This window comes from Haliaeetus albicilla, chromosome 4, assembly GCF_947461875.1.
Source record: "Haliaeetus albicilla chromosome 4, bHalAlb1.1, whole genome shotgun sequence".
Taxonomy (NCBI): domain Eukaryota; kingdom Metazoa; phylum Chordata; class Aves; order Accipitriformes; family Accipitridae; genus Haliaeetus; species Haliaeetus albicilla.
Genome location: NC_091486.1, coordinates 32,131,210 through 32,148,927, shown reverse-complemented (window position 1 = coordinate 32,148,927; position 17,718 = coordinate 32,131,210). Strand labels below are relative to the sequence as shown.

Sequence of the window (17,718 nt, the reverse complement as noted above, 5' to 3'; positions counted from 1 at the left end):
AAACAGAAACACGGGGGAGGCTGGCGAGAAGGGCGAATGGGAAGTCAGCAACGCAAATCCTCGGTCTGTCAGCAATTTACCTGGACAGGATTGTTGGGATTGTGGCATTTTGTGTCCCAATGTAACTTTACACTTGTGTGCGTGTGCGCGCGTGCGCGCGTGTGTTTCACCTCAGTATAAACAAAAAGCAACAAGAAGGAAGCTTATAAATGTTAAGATCTGAAACAGAGAACAGGTAAATAAAATCCACAGTAAAATGTGGTTCATAGTATGAATTCCATACATCAAATCTCAACACATTATCTTTCTTCTCTTTCTATAAAGACCTCGTTAACGGACAAGTCTTCTATGCACTGAATTTCAGTTTTAGTCATTTTGAATCCCATGAAAACTCATCTGTTCACTATGGAAAGGACTGTCTGGAGAGTGGAACATGCTGTATCCTTTTAAGTGTGCATTGTGTTTAAAGTACTTTAACTTTACTAGTTTTCTTTTTAAGGTGCCCTGATTTGTTTTTCCATTTTCTCTCTTTTTTTCCTCTTTTCTTTTTTTGGCAGTGTTGATTTATGTCTTTAAATACATACCTCAAAAATTACCCATCAAGTTGCCAGATAGGAAGCCATATAATAATGAAAAAAAAAAAAAAAAGGGATAAACATAGAAAATAAATAGGAATTCAAAAATAGTCACCACACCCTGAGAGCAGACGGCAGTTTATCAAAAAGCCAAAGCAACTCATTGTGAAGTGGTTTTAATACATAAACAAGTCTCATCTTTAAAGAACTCATTTCACAGTCTATACTTTCAGTTTGTAAAGTTCCGTCCCATGCAATTTTAATATATATATATTTTATGTAAATATATATATATACACACAAAGTTGTAAATTTTCCTTCATTGATTTCATAGGACTTTTTCTTCCCATTTACTTGCTAGATGTCCCTTTCATAAGTGCAAGATTAATGAAGGCATAATCCTATGTGATTACAATGATTACTTCAGTCAAACGTAGGAAGTGTAACACTCGAGTGTCTGTGTCAAGGCGATGTCTGATCGGGCAATGCTGAATTCATTCGGTTTGCACATGGATCATGCGCAATGGAAACAAACAAACAAAAAATAAAAGGAGAAAAAAATTAAAAATAAAAACAGAAAATCCTTGGATCAATGTATTGCTTTCCGCACTCCTATCTCACATTATCTCTGGTCGATGTCCGCTGGAGCCGCCTTGCTTTTGTCGGGGTTCTCCTCCTCAGGCTCCACTTTGTACATTTCCTCAGAGCCCTCCTCGCTGTCGTTCTCCTCCGACTCCGTCAGCAGCTCCTCATCCTTGTACTCTGCCACGTCAACCACCGTTCCCAAATGCTCTTTTAGTTTCCCGTGGTGCTTTACGTGGTAACGCTGGTTCTGGAAGAATTTGATGATGGTGTGTTTGGGGAGATCCAGCTGAGCAGAGAGGGTGTGGATGGCTTCCTGATCAGGGTAGAGACCCACATCGTGGATAAAGCTTTGAAGGATACCTAGAGCTTCCAAGGAGATCTTGGTACGGGATCTTGGCTTTTTGGCACAACTGTCCTCAGCGGGTGGAGGAGGAGCCTCTTCTCTAGGTGGGGAATTCTCCTTCGCAGGCTGGGACTGCTGTCTGTGCAGCACCTACAAGATCAAACAGACAGAGACTTCATGTACATGCTGACGGTGCCTGAGATAAGGGCACCTGTACAGGTCTTTACACAGGGTCTACTTTACTTTGGTGAAGAAAAGAAAATCGATATTCATTTTCCACTACCTTTCTCACCTCTAAGACAGCTCTACCAGTAACTACAGACTGAAAGGAGAAAGTGATATAAAAGGTAAATGATGTAAAAGAAACATAAAACCACAAAATAAGTAAGAAATACAAAATGCAAGTAAAAAAAAGAAATATAGAATAGCCAAAATAAAAATTAAGTCAAAAGGTATTACAGTCTCGTGGCCATGATGACCGGCCAGCTGTCCCATCTCAGACAAGTCATTCTCCTGCTTTGCTCCTCTTCTCCCCCCTCCTTGTTTCCTCTCATCTTTTTAGGCTAGAGACTCTCACCGTTTCTACAAGATGCCAAGCACCGCAAAGGCCTAGTCACACATGGGATTGTCAGGTGCTACTTTATCATGAATAATGATTTGGCATTAAAATCCATCACAGCTGCTTTATGGAAGAAAAAAATTAATAATAAAAGCACAGAGATTTGTTAAGATTTCCCTTCTATGAAGAATGACATCGTAGTCAGTTCAGTTGCTTCACAAGAGCTGGCTTTTATGTGTCTCTTGAACAGATTTCTCTGTATTACATCTCTATTAATTTCACTAGTTGAGGAGTTCTGAGTTCAAATAATTATAGCCCTCCATTCTGAGAAACCCTCTGGGCAAACACGCTTCTCAGTCTTGTAACAGATTTTCACCAGCAGTATCTCCTTTTCGGCAAGTTCAAAGAAAGCACATGTAGCTCTTAGTCTTCCTAACAGCCACTTAAAATGACTAAGAAAGGGCCTCGTGCAGCCCTTATTCCAGGGGAAAAAATACCCGCTCGGAATTGTTAGAAATACAGAGGAGCTCCATATGCTTTCTTTAAAACCAAATCTATACAAGAGAGATTACCGGCAAAAATCCCCTACAGGATTGCGGGCTGTATTTGCCCAGAGGTTTCTTCAGATGCAGGGAAATAATTATTAGAACTCAATGCTACAGAGCTAACAAAATCAATATGGATAAATATTTCCTTCCACAAGTAAGAGGGAATTCTGGCACTTCACCCAGGAAGAAGACATCTTTGATGCAAACTGTAACATCCAGAAAATCAACACTACATTAAAGCTCTCTAAAGGGAAAAAAATAAGGATAAATAATGGAAATGTGCTGAGAACTTGCACTGAATTTTACACGTGTACTGAGCCCCCAGTAAAATGCTACACTAGTCAAGTTATTACTGCAAGAGGGAAGTCCGCTGTGGAATATCAGTCTGTTATGCAAATAAATAAAAAGGCTGCGTGCCAAAGAGCCCTTTATCCATTTCTTTCATCAAACGTTGCTGTCATAGTAATTTGTAACATCAGCGACCTCCGGTCACAGTTTCTGAAAAGCACATCGAAGTCCCCAGCCGCTGCCCACCGCACACGTGTGGCCGAGAGCTGAACCTGGAGGAGATGCCGTGAAATCGACCCGACCTGCAGCCTGGCCAAGGGATTGCCTTTCCTCCGCCGCACCTGACGGCACTCGCCGGCACTCGGCCGGCCGAGAGGGGCTACACCTCCAGCTGCTGCTCAGCACCGGTCGCAGAGGCAGGACCCGGCGCCACGTCCCCGGTGCCTCGACGAGCAGCGGGTGCGCGTGCGAGGGCGGGCACGTGCGTGTGCAGACACACGACTGCACGTCCCGCCGACTGCCGCACCGGTCGCTGCTGCTGCCGCCGCGGAGCGATGCTTGTGACAGTGACGGAAAGTGCCCAAACAAGGAGGCAGCTTCAGGGCAGCTCCACGCTGTCAGCTAAAAGCAGGTGTCACCACTGGTGACAGGCAGGGCTTGCCACACTCCTGGCAGAGCCGCCGGTGGGCAGAAGCGCTGCAAATGATTCTTGGTGCCAACAGATTCATCTTCCTCTCAAGCACGTAAATACTCACGGTGTCATAGACGTGGAGCTAACCAAGGAGCTGGGGCACAGGAGAAACTCAAATGGAGATGACAGATATTCTGGTTTATGTTTTATTACATCTCTTGTAATAAAGGAGCATAATGTTCCAATGAACTGAATCGCTCAGCTGCTCTTGAGGATTTCTTTTTTGTCCATGGACTGTTTTCAAAGAGAAGGACTGACGTTTCCAAACAGAGGGGTTACAGTCGAGAGCGGATCTGTACCTACATCGGCACTGAGCACTGAAAGCAGCAGAGCCGGGATCGCCGACACTAGCCGAGGACCCAGCCCCATAAATTTGTCACACAGCCCCTACCTACATTATCTCCCCTCTTGCGCTTCCTGGTCCTGTCCCCTGACAGGACCTGTAATGCCCAGAGCAGCCAAATAAAAAAGGGATTTAACACCACAAATAAACTGCCAGGGAATTTACAGACAGCGTCATATGAAAAGCCTCAAGTAGCATTGCTAATCAGAAGCTGAATTCAAGTAGCAGCTAACAGAGATAGAAACACATCCAGAGAGAGTGTGAATTACTCAGTTCATTCTTGTTGGAGTTGGAAGTGGGCTTTTTTTCCCTTTTCAGTTGACAAATAGCATGAGAAACGATCCAGCCTGAGAAATGTTACAAGACTTCCAATCAAATATAATGATGAAAAAAATCCAACAATACAGGATCAGCAGCAGTAAAATGTTTAATTTGAAGGAGATGAAGAGATGCCTACAGCATCTATAAAGCAATCAACCAAAGAGAGGGCTGAGAGCAGGAGGGAAAGAATAATTTTACTTAACCCTTCCTTTTCTGGAGTGACCTCTCCATCCTCTCCAGAAGAGAAAACACATAGCCCAGGGGTTATCAGTGTAAAATATTAGAAAAATGTTGTATTTTATTTCACTTGCCATTTTCTTAAGTAATACAAAACCCTAAAGCTACTCTTATAACAGATAAATCTCATTATTTCACTAACTTCGGGGACTTGCTCTGGATTTCCAGCAGCATTAACAAAGGATTTCAGCGATGCAACATTTTTCAGCGACACATTACCCATATACAGAGAGATTGATAAATGCACAGAATTTCCTTCAGGTTTAAGCTGTCATCACTTTTGTATTTCCTTCCGATAATACGGCCTATTTAATACAAAAGAGCATGCTTTTCTATGGGAAACAGATCAACTGTTGAGGCACATGATACAATATGAGATCTAAATTACCTTTTTGTTAAGTATTTGCTTTGAACTACATTTGTAAAACACGTTGGTCAATTTGGGCAATTTGCTTACTTCATGTCCGGCTCCGCATGCGCAGCCTCAGAGAGGAAACTAACCATTTTTGGCAGTTCCAGATTTTCAGATTTTGGGTCATTATTATGCTCTTAAATCTGCAGGTAAAATTTCCACCGGCTTCACACACTGTTGTGCACACCCTGCCATAACACTGCGGTTTTTGGGTCAGTGCTGCTCTGCTTCTGTACTGTAAAGAAGGAAACCCCAGTGATCTTCCGTGATTAAGTACAGGCTGCAGTGCATTTTCCAGTGCAGATAAACCCCCCAAATGATGGTCTGACCTACCACAAAACACCACACGTAGTATGGTGGGCTTCAGAGAGAAGGGATAAAAATGATGGCCACGCTCAGCTTTCCTTTTCCCGAGAAAACTGGTGCTGGGCTCGGAAGGGTGCCCCTCCCGGCGTAGGTGCACCGTGCCCCCCATTCCCACTCCCCTCTCCTTCCTCCGTGCCCTTCCCTACCACTCCCCGGCCACAGGCAGGGCAGCCTCCTCCTCCTCCACAGCCACCACCATCTGCAGCTGACTTCCCTTCCCCTCCCTCCCTCCTCACTGACTGCCCATCTACTTTCAAATCAAATGTGAAGATATAGATTTCCTTCCATGCCCACAGGACTTATTTCTTCCATCCCTTCAAGAGATTTCATTTTTAAACTCTACAGGCATGGTTGCCTTCTCAGCGTTTCAGAACAGAGCAGTTTTGGAAGATGCTGCTTTATGAAGGTTCATCCAGGTAGACTTTAACCTCACAAACTCACTTTTCCAAACAAATTAACCAGCCCTGGTAGAAAACTTGCAAGAAAACAACTATGATGGAAGTTGACTTTTAAAGATAGAGTGATTGGTCTTGAATCGCACTGTACTACAAACATGATTTGAAGGCCACAATGAAAACCAGCTGGAAGCCATGTGTAAAATATAATAGTACATGCCTACAGGGAAGGAAGTGAGATATTGAATGATTAAGTTTAGGAGAGTATATAATGTAGTGTATCATTACAGAGTGATCAGGATTACTTGTAATAAGCTAAGGGTTTGTGGTCTTTCTAAAACCTAAAGCCAAGAATTATTGGCGGGGAGGGATCACTGCATTGTTTTACATGTATCTGCTCCCCACATCTCGGGACGCTCCCACAGGAGAAACCTGACTTTGGCAGACAGATGCGTTCCCACCGAAAAGAGAGGTGAGCGAACCTAAACTGAATGATGAACATCAGGTAATTGCAGTCTGTGTCTGCACTGTATTTAATTTTGGCTGGATTCACTACCCCACTGATGTTCGTTTCCATTTCCACCCACTTTCTAGCTAGAACTAGACACATGAAAATGGTGTGTCGCTAAGGGGAGCCAAGCAGGATGCTTGAGCAGGATACACACATGCACTCAGGCACCAACTGCAGCGAGGCACTGGCTGACCACACTCGCTCCATGAAATGCCACCTTTCGTTGCCTGAAGAGCTGTTGGAGCAGATTAGAAACAGGAACTGCCTTTCTACACAAAAACCCTAAGCTCTTTCGTTTCATCATGTGGTTCTGCTCTTCCCTTTGCAGACAGCATTAGTCACGTGCGCTCCCTTCCAGCTGGTTTTGCTGAGATGATGAGGTGCCCCTTACCACAAGAAACACCAAAAATGTTACATTCTTGGAAGACAAGACGGTGCATTTGCAACAGAGAACCTGCCCTTGTCGAGCAGACACCACCTTCCTCTGTGCACAGACAGAGTGAGCACCGACAGATACCTCAAGCAGCGTGTGCTGGCCAGTACCAATTCTCATAACCCAAACCCACAAGGAGCAAAGTTGAATGGACTGGCCTTCTCTTCGCCAGGGGATGTTTAGATTGGATATTAGGAAAAATTTCTTCACTGAAAGGGTCGTCGAGCATTGAAACAGGCTGCCCAGGGAAGTGGTGGAGTCACCGTCCCTGGAGGTATTTAAAAGATGTATAGATGTGGTGCTTAATGGTTTACTGGTGGACTTGGCAGTGTTAGGTTTATGGTTGGACTCTATGATCTCAAAGGTCTTTTCCAACCTAAATGATTCTATGATTCTATTCTCCACAGTGGGAAGGGGTCTCAGCTTTTAGCTTTCTTTCACACTTACATTGCTCTCGTAGCCATCCGTAACACTGCATCGCACCAAGGACTTTTATGCCAAAGAGAGCAAGTTTTTAGCCTGCTTAAGGAGCCCAAAATAAAAGCCAGAGAGAATGCACACACATTACAAAATGTAGGTTCAGTACCTGTGTTTGGTACATCTAACACCGGTCATCTATTACATCCCTTACAAGCATTGAAGGCTAGTCAGCAGGATTTGCCACCAGTTTGACTCAGTGCAAAAACGGACTCACTAGGTACTTCACGTAAGCAAGCCTGTTGGAAAAGCTCCTTCTCAATGACTAGCTGAAGTCAAAGGGAGGGTGGAGGACAAGCCTAAACACAGTGTTCAGCTGCATTTTACTGAGACCTGTAGCTGGAATTTGCGACACTTCGTAGCTGCAAGCCGAGAGCTCCCAGGCAGTGCCTAGCTATCCTGTTAAGAGTTTACTTGAGAGACAATCTCCATCACCTTGCAAAGAAGTCTTATACCTAGAAGGAGGCACTGTCCCTCTTAGCAGATCTTACAGGAATAATCTGCGAGCGATTATCTATGCAAACAAACAGCCTTATGCTCCCTACCCCCATTCCCTCTTTCTTCATATACAGAAACATGCAAGAAGAGAACAGAGCAAGCTGCTGCCATAAACAGGCTTGCACCCTGACAGCCTCCCAGTCCGGGGCTCGCAGGGCTAAGAGCATTAATTAGACACAATCACTGTGCCAAGACACTTTACAGGTTTCCTAGGAATGTCTGTACAAGAAACTGTAGCAGAAGTTACAATTTGCACCTGTGTTCCTTTTTTTCCTCTTAAAAATGTAGTTGTTAGACTACTCTTTTTTTTTTTCCCCTTGCAAAAATACATTCATTTGGGTAAACACTGCAGCACTAGTCGCAGCTCCAAATGAAGTATTTTCTTTGGGTTCATTCTCACAGTGGTGATTTCACACCTTGACACCATAAAGCTGTGTTAAAGACTGTGGTTTAGTTTCCTTGCTTTTCTTGGATTATACAGTATCCTAAGGTCAAAACTCAGGAAAATCCAAAACTGTTATTAAAAAAGAAAAAGTATCTATGAAGTGATGACAAATTGCAGACTACAGGTGTTAGATTACATTTTGACTCCAGGCAGGTTTAATATACTTTAGTTTCCTTTTACAATTGCCCTTAGCAGGTACTGTTATCGGTAAGGGATTTAAAAAAATATATGGTACTCAATAAAAGAAGACCGTGTCAAAAGAAATCAATATGAGCGTGCAAAATGGTAGGAAGTCTGACATGGATAAATATGTTCACTTTCATCTAACTTCAGCCTGAGCTTCTTTTAATTTTGTAGCTCAAATGCTAGCCACACATCCTGTGCGTTTTCCAATGCAGCTTAGTAATTGCTTCACATGAGTAAACACCATTATTAGAGATAATTATAATACATGTTTGTGATACGATGTACCCCATCTCATGCATGCCGGATCATACCAGCCAACCAGAGCTGGTGGCTACAACAACTTGTAACCCAGCAGCCCTGGGTCCTAGTCAGCTGCAAAGACAAAGCAGTCACGCAGTAAAAAAATGCCCCAAATATTCCGGCCTTTCCCATCACCCTTCATCTGCTACTGACCACCACCATAGCCAGAATATTGGATCACACAAACCCTGTGTCCTGAATCTCTCAGGTCTGAGGTACGAGTCACTCTCTGAGCCACGCAAAAGGGGAGTCAGAGAGAACTGTGAGGAGAGAAATGAGTTCCACAGGGAACCCAAAGTCAAAGGCAAGTTTGGTTTCCAGGCTGGAATGTGAGCTGGTTGAAGCGATTCATTTCAACATCTTTGGAGCACACTTGCCACATGCTTCCCTTTGCTCTAAGGCGGTCGCCTTGCTTAAGGGCAGGAAATAAGACAGTGATCTGAAAACATGGCAAGACACTGAACAAACACCCAGACTCTGAAATAGCGGCCCCATCCTGCAATTCTTCTTCAGGACCAAACTGTCAAAAATGGTCAAAAAGGTGACAAAAAAGACAACAGGAAGAAAAACAAATAGCAAAAAATTACAGAACTTTCAGTTGTGCATTGCTTTTGCCATCCCACGCAAAGTGATAAGCAGAAGCATTAGCAAAACGCAATTAATCTTGACTTGAAGGCAGGGGGAAGGTGTCTCGTCTCCCTTCCCCCCCCCGCCCCTCCCGGCACACACTGCTCCCATTAATGCTAACAGGAGCTTAGCATGCATCAAAGAGCAAATACACCACAAAACATTTTTAAGAGCTATCATCACTGGAGATAAAATATAAATTACAGCCTGATTACACTGTGCTGCCAAGAGGCTACATGTGCAGCGTAGTTTGCAGTGACAACTGGAGATGACCAGATAACTTTTGGACAGGTCTAAGGTTACTGTAAAACATCTGTGTGGAGGAGTCATTCCTTGTCTTTGCTTTCCTTTCAAGAATCCATGGCACTGCTGTCTGCACAGTTGTTTGAAGAATGTTTACAAATCAGCTTGACAAAGAGAAAAAAAAATTCTGCCATCACTTGACCACAATCATGATCTTATTCTTCAGTAATGCGTGGTTTATTTCCCTTTCCTGATCTCTGTTAATAGACAGCACGTGCCTACACAATAGCCACTATTTTGTCTGTATAATGTTAAAAAAATAAATCACAAAACTCTGACAATGCAGAGCAGTGTCCCGGTGTTTCCTGGGGTAACTGCTCTCCCTTGAACGCTAACTCAAATCTTCCCACAAAAGCACAGGCACAACTTTCATTGCTGTGCAAGTGCCTGAGAACTGGCTGATTTTATGGGGCAGCATAAATGAGCTCATGCTGATGAACGTTAGTGGATTAGCTCTGAACCTCCCATCTTCGGCTGGTTTGAGCCAGATTCTTAGGTTTACTGCATCGTAACTGTGGCCAGCAGTGGATATCCCTTTCTCAAATACCTAGCTGCAGCCTGCGAGGGTTGTCAACAACTACTCTTCAGCCCGCAGGTGGAGCCGGCACGTACCTACTGTATAAATACGCAAGAGGCCAGATTCATTCCGGCTTCTGCTGGCACAAACCAGGGTGCTGGTGACAGAGAGGCCGATGCAGCCAGGAAGCGTTGCACAACGCCGCTGCAGACTCTCTCCTGAAGGCATCGGTGATGGATGGCTCCATTGTCTGGGGATGGGGCACGGCCAGCACGGCTGGCATGGGGGCTGGCTTGCTGCATCCCCCGGCAGGCAGGCAGGACTCTGCTGGCCTCGAAGAAGCCATGCAAGCCTCTCCTGCCTGTTACCTGCGGTAGTGTGCTGGTTTTGGCTGGGGTAGAGTTCATTTTCTTCATAGTAGCTAGGATGGGGCTGTGTTTTGGATTTGTGCTGAAAACAGTGTTGATAACACAGGGATGTTTTTGTTACTGCTGAGCAGTGCTCACACAGAGCCAAGGCCTCTTCTGCTTCTCACCCCACCCCACCAGCGAGTAGGCTGGGGAGACACAAGAATTTGGGAGGGGACCTGGCTGGGACAGCTGACCCCAACTGACCAGGGGGATATCCCAGACCATACGGCATCATGCTCAGCGTATAAAGCTGGGAGAAGAAGAAGGAAGGGGGGGACCTTTGGAGTGATGGCGTTTGTCTTCCCAAGTAACTGTTACATGTGATGGAGCCCTGCTTTCCTGGAGATGGCTGAACACCTGCCTGCCCATGGGAAGTGGTGAATGAATTCCTTGTTTTGCTTTGCTTGCGTGCACAGCTTTTGCTTTACCTATTAAACTGTCTTTACCCCAACCCACGAGTTTTCTCACTTTTACTCTTCTGATTCTCTCCCCCGTCCCACCGGGGGGAAGTGAGCGAGAGGCTGTGTGGGGCTTAGTTGCCGGCTGGGGTTAAACTATGACAAGTAGCAAGGCAGCCTTCCCCACAAGGGAAAAAGAAACAGCCATGTAAAGGCTCACCCTGCCCTTATGTATGGTGATGCTAACTGGAGTCCCACTCAAGCTGGACTTTCAACATCTGTGCACATGTCGAGGGCCACAAAACCTTCCAGTTAACACTTACCTTCTTCAAAATGAGACCATGAGCTTTGTGGGCCTCCAACTGGCCTCTCTGTGCTTTCTCTTGCAGCCCTAGCAAGGCTCTCCAGGGTGCTATGGCGTGCAGAGCCCTGCTCGGCAGTTTCCAAATAGAGTCTGAGCTTGGCTGTGGCTGGAGGGAGGGTCTGTCAAAGATTTCGGATCAGTTCTGAGTTTCCCCATCCCAACCCTGCTAATCCTAATGAGGAGCTGGCAGAATGCCACAGGAACCAAGGAAGCAACAAAAGGCTTTCTGGTTTGCTTTTCTGCAGACAAAATACTTCTGGTATCCTCTACACTTTCTTGTTTAATTAACACTACACATGTTCTCCTTTTCTTTCGAAAATCAGAAGAGTATTTGTGGGGAGTGTGAGCAAGATCTTCCCTGACAAGCCCCAACCTAGAGCCATGCTTAAGGTCAAGCTCTAAACCCCTAACTATGGTGGCACGAATGGCGCCACTGTAATCATGTTGTTTTCCAGTTACTCAGATCAGGAGTAGGCATTGCATTATTTCAGGAAGGATATGTTTGGATTAGACACTGGCTTCTGCTGGGGGTTGGGGGGGGTAATTATTTGTCCCATCGAACTGTTTTAGGTCCTTACAGATGGCTATTTGGGGTTCCAGGAATACCCAACTGTACTGCTAATTTTTACAATGGGGGCAGTTAGAAGTCAGGAGAACCTGACTGTTATGGTTAGTGAAAATAGTAGATTTGTGCTGATAAAACACTACTCAGCATGTTTTTTGCTTTCTAGATGTAACCATCAATGCACTTAATAACAGGACTGGAGCAAACTATACTGTGTGAATCAAACACATAAAAGTATAAATATTCCTTTTTTTAGAAAGCAAGTCTTAAAAAGTGCATTATAATCAACTACCATGGTAAAAGCAAAATATCCAGCATTACCACACACACAACTGGCATAATGAGCTTTATTATACCCTTAGCTTGAAACTGGGTAAATAAAAATCAAATGACCAAAGTACAGTCTCCCGCACAGATTAGGGCACTGAGGACAGGAGGAGGCGTCAGACAATTACATCTAAAATCCTTTGTCTTCCCGATTATACTCTGGAAAAGGTGGGCACATCCGGAAGACTGAGGCACCTATGCTGGTGTTACTGCTCTCTGTGTCTCACTACTCTGACCTGTACCTGTTTTACACATTCTGGATGCTGGAAGAAAAAGGCTTTACAGAAAGTAAACAGCACCTCGAGTTTATATTGACAGTACTAGAAAATATGCAGCTGGGGGAAAAAAAGGTATTTTGTTCATTTTTTAAAAAATGGTTTAATATATGGCCGGTGAGGCAGTATTAGGACAAAGCAGAGGATGACGCTGTTACGGCCCTGGGATCCATCCCTGGCTTTGCTGCTGCCTGCTGTGGGGAGCTCCGTGGACCGCTCAGCCCGTGGCTGGCTACACACACATTATCGCAGGGGTAAGCTCACACTTAACACAAGCCTGCAGCTGCTGTAGATCTGTGTGCAAGGAGCCCCAGGCTTTTGCTAGAAATGCAAAACACCGTTCTTTGCTTCATTAAGATTAGAATTGTGTGGCATTTTTCAGTCAAAAATCTTTCCTTCAGTCAAAAATGTTGACTGAGTGACATCAAAGTATTGCCTAAATAAAGTCTACTTTGCCAAGCTGTTTGCCTGGGGCAGCGGCGGGGGGGGTGGGGGTGGGTATTCTGAAAAAGTTCAAGCAGTTGTTTAGGCATTTTTCATGAAACAGCATATTCCGGTTGCTTTTATTCAGAACAACTTTTGCTTTTCTAATTCTTCCTATTTTCCTTTAAAGCATTATGTTGCTCTAAACTGCCGCAAACCTTTTTTTTTTTCCAATTTTAACTGAAAATAATAATTTAAAAAGCACCAATATAGTTTTTTTCTTTCAGTATTTCAGAAATGTCAGCAACCCCTTAAACTCAGCTCAAGCACTTCTATAGCTCTAGGCTGTACCACCCAAGGAACAGAAGCTCACAGCCATCTATCTACCCACTTACCTCCTTCACTGTCATATTTACAAAGGGCTGTACTGATGGGAGCTCTGAAAGAATGAAATGTAATGCAGTTTATAAAAGGAGCTGGACGTGAATCTTTCCTATCTCAAAATCCAATAAAGCTTATGATTTTTATTGCATCTGGGAGTCCTTTGGTCTATGTAATACTGATTAACAGCTTGGCCAGTAAGTTTGATAAAACCAGAAAGTACTTTCGAATATTTTCTGGCCAGAGACACCTGGGAGTGAAGCCTGCATGTTACAGCTGATGGCCCCAGGGGCACACATGTACCCCGGGATTTCTTCCTTGGTTCTGTTCCATCTTGCCATGGTTTTGTTCCATTCTCTCCAGAAAGAAGGACTCCAAGCCTCTCTTATCCTTGAATCTTCCCAGAAAGGAGGCATCATTTCAAACTATTCCCCCTCACCTTTCCAACATGCATGACCCCCCAAAATTTACAGCCTGCTTCAGTCAGGGCTCTGGACTGGACTTCAATGGATCCCAAACACAGCAACGCAGCATTCTTACTCTTGATCTCATTTAAACAAGGGAACACCAGGAATAACATTACTCCAAGACAGCAGTGCTTCCCCGGTGCTAATCAGGCCATTAAAAAGCCATAAGCAGTTTGACGCAGAGGGACAAAGACAACCACAGAAATGAATCAAAACCAGGGAAAAATTAGAGATTAAAAGTAATAATACTCCTTTCAGCAAACCACAGTCTGAATGCATGATAAGTGGCTAAAAGACACAATAACTGCAAGTTCTAGAGACAAAAAAATGTCTCCTGACTGAATGAAATGTAAATTAAACTCGCCCTGGTACAGAAGCACCTCCTTCACAGGGCAGTACTCGCTGCCACTGGGAAACACAGACCTGTCTGCTGCAAATGAGGGCTGCCACAGCTGACCCTCCCTGATCTCGCTTAAGGAAAACACACACACTCAAAGTCAACAGTTGGAGGGAAAGGAAGAAAAACCCAGACGCGGCAGACTTGCTAGAAGAGATTTCACTGGAGGTTCCCTCCTCAGATAAGCAGATGGTTTCCAGTTAGTCAGGGTCAGGGACTGCCCGTGTGGTTTCCTGCCTGCTTGCCTTTGTAGCTTATCTAGATCTCATCAAGATACGCAGTCTGAAAAAATTAGAATGGCTAAGTACAGAAATTAGGGAAACTGAATACAAACGAGCCTTGGTTTGCACTTGCGCGGGCGAGCGGGGGAATCTGTGCCTGCGGGTGGGGTGAACGCAGCCACGCTGACCCCTCTGCCGGGGCAGCCAGGTCCCGCTGGGCACTTCTCATCAGCAAAGGCCGGGTCAGGTCTCGTCAATGCCGCGTTGCCTGCGCAGGCACCAAAGCCGTGCCTAACTGTATCCAAAACACTCTGGAAAACAGCTCAGCTGCTTTGAAAATAGCCCTGACACCAGTTTACAACCCTGCCTGCTTTAACGGTGGTGTCGGTGCCCACCGGCAGGCCAGCTCCACGGCGTATCCCTGTCCACGGTCACAGCCCTCCGACACGCAGTGCACGTCTACTTGTTTTGCAAAGCTCCAGGCAGAGCCTGGCTTTTGCAATGCTGTGCATGGGAGCAAAGCAAAAATCCGACCGGGAACGTATGCACAAGCTACCACGTGGAAAGGGCATTCTCAAATTAAACCCTGAAACCCAGATGAGATCTGAGCGAAGGACAGTTTCACTTAGAAGAAATCTCTGAGGTCAACCAGCAATTAACTGAAAGGTTCTGATTGAATACGCTATTGACTGCGCTCACATCAGACAGCTTCCTGTTTATTATACCTTATGGGCTGTCTAGGTGCCAAGACATTAAACTGTCAATAATCTATTAATACTAAACAGCTCCTCCCTCCTTACTCCCCCATGCAAATACTCTTAGGCTAAGAAACTGCACTAAAAAGATGGAAAATTTTGAAGTGAGATGGAAATGAGCTTCTTGGGGTATTTCTTTGCTTGGTTCCAGCTGAAAGTACAGCAACATTCATAAACAATATAACACACAGTCTATAACTACATGGAAAAAATTGTGTTAAAAAAAATGAGACATGATTGAGACCATATCCTGAAATCTGGCTTTCTTTTCCAAGCCATCTTTAAACAGTCTAAGTTAAATTTAATTAACAATTTACAACAAGGAGAGAGAAGTTATTTAAAGAGAGGCCTACAGGTCCTTAACATTCAGTGTCTGGGAAACAGTTGTATATAAAAAAAAAGTTTTAATGAATTTAATAGAGAAAAGCACTTTAATTAAATGCTGTCAAAGAGGATTGTATTAATGACTGCACACAAAGGAATTTAAAGCAAGCCAAGTATATTTAGCAAATAGGAAGTAGGCTTTCAGAGGCTGCAACTATTTATGTTTCTGCCATTGCAATGCATCTAGGAGATCGCGTTGCCAATTGAAAGCAGTTATGTTATTAGATATGATTTTATTTATTATGGATTATTAAAATTTTAAATGCTGCAGGGAATACATTTGTTTCACTTCTAAAATGAAAGAACAAAGGTATTTCCTGCTTGTTCAGTAAGAGGAAAAATAGAAGAGGAAATAAATAATAAATAATAATAATAACTTAGCACTTAACTAGTGAAGTGCTGTCCAGACAGATCTTTTTATGGGGCTTGTTGAGTCCTGGAATTCTAGTGTGTCTCTTTCTTTCTGCTACAACTAGATGGATTCACAGTTGCTACCGCAGCTTCCCTCAACATAGCACGGAAAGAGGAGCCAGCTCTTAGTCCTCAGGGGCAGAATACAACTCCTCGTTGTATCCAGCGGTAGCACAAGGGACTTCTGTGATAGTCTGCACGTTTCAAATCTAAAAATTACCAAAATCCCAAGGAGTAAAAAGAAAGCTAGGTTGCCAAGCTTTTTGCAAGCAAGACTGAGAAGACCAAGGTTTTCCAGACCTAACCAAGAGACTTAGCCACACAACTCTCATAAAAGCCCCTAACAACTATGGGTCTGCATTAAGCCTTTTTGCAGAACGTGCTCGCCTTCCTCAACACCCACGTGACGGGAGTTGTGGAAGGGGGCTCTTCACAATCCTCCCTGCCACCGTGCCTTGGATTCAAGTGCAGCACATCAAATGGGCATGGCCTAATAAGAGCATAATGTAGAGATTCAAACCATAAATTTGAGAAAAAGCAACTAGAAAGTTCAAGGGTGTCAACATTATTTTGTACTATGATGGTACAAACAGCATAAACTAAATATAGTCCAAACTGGAAACCAAAGAATGTTTTTTGACACAAAGTTAATGAGATGGCTGTGTCTGTAATATCCAGGATACATTCTGTGACTTACCACATCCTTTTTGCCATATGTAATGGTAAGAGGTTAATAATGATTTTAGATGTTTCAAACTTCTGAATGCTCCACCAGAGGCACCTTATAAGTGCTCGTATTCCTTGGTTTCTAAGCACCAAGTCCCTTTTAAGTTAGACCCCACGATGTGAGTTAGTCCCAAATTACTGGGTTTAAAATGTATTTATTTGTACTTAAGTATAAGATTTTTACCTTCTAATCTGAAACATGAAGAAGTGAGTAGAACTGAGGGAAAAGACATTGGAAAGGAGTCACAAGGGGATACCTACTTCCTTTCCCAATGTGCAGTAGCATCATAAATGGCGAAGTCAGATCTTCTAAATACATTATCTGATTTTTGTTTAAGACTTTAATAGAAGTCATGTGTGATGTGTGCTGAGAATGTAGCCTTTGTTGTTCCACAGCTAGGGATCTTGCAAACAGCTTCACTTTGTCTGTGCCAAGATATTTTGGAATATTCTTTGAAACACTGTAAGCATAGATGACTGTGAGAAAAAACATGTGCTACTGTACTTCTGGATACTTGATGTGTGAGAATAGTGCATACACACAAAAACGTTTCCCGTTTCATCTGCAATTCTTGTAAAAGTCCATACGAACATGGAACAACATACACAGCCTACTAACCCTGAAAAAAACATAGCCCTGCACATACTACAGTCTAGAAAAGTCCGCATCAATGAATTTCCAAAAAGACTGGCCTGGGGCAAGGAGACTGAGCATCTATGTCCCACTCTGTCATAGCCTAACTCCCAGCACTGCCCAGAAGCTGCATGATTTCCTTGGGGGATGCTGTGCAACACGGGAGGAAGAACAGCTCACTCGCTCTCAGTGATCTTTGGGGGACAAGCAGTGCAATGTGCTCTGGTAGCACAATACAATCTTGTTTCCCTCCCCATGTAATTTTTACAATTGCTTATCTGCACAGAAAGGCCAGCTGTGATGATCCAGGGCTCTAACTTTATCGTAAGATTTCTGTAAGGAGCCCCAGAATAAAATGTTGCATATGGCCAGTAGCCGATAAACATTTACGCATCAATAAAGCCTGGTATTATCATTTAGGTACAAGTGTGAGGGACAGGGATTATTCAGGGAGCATTAAAATGAAATTAAAAAGAGCAATATTTTTAACCACAAAAATTTCCAAACGTAAATGGAAGAGAGGCTCATCTAGTGGCTTTGCAGCCTTCAAGACTGGGCTGCTGCCAGCCAGCAAGCTTCAAAGGTTATATGAATTTAAAGAACTTTTATTTAGTAATCTT

The 17,718-nt window shown here is 43.8% G+C and overlaps 1 protein-coding gene across 2 annotated transcripts in view; it reads right to left on the bottom strand.

Moving 5' to 3' along the window:
* Positions 1-735: 735 nt before the first annotated feature.
* Positions 736-17,718, bottom strand: part of SATB2 (SATB homeobox 2) — a 135,802-nt gene continuing 118,819 nt past the window's right edge. For both annotated transcript variants that reach the window (XM_069781802.1, XM_069781801.1), the window contains exon 11: positions 736-1,653. In XM_069781802.1, coding sequence (XP_069637903.1) covers positions 1,198-1,653 — 456 coding nt within the window. In that variant the 3' untranslated portion in view covers positions 736-1,197. The remainder of the gene's footprint in view (positions 1,654-17,718) is intronic.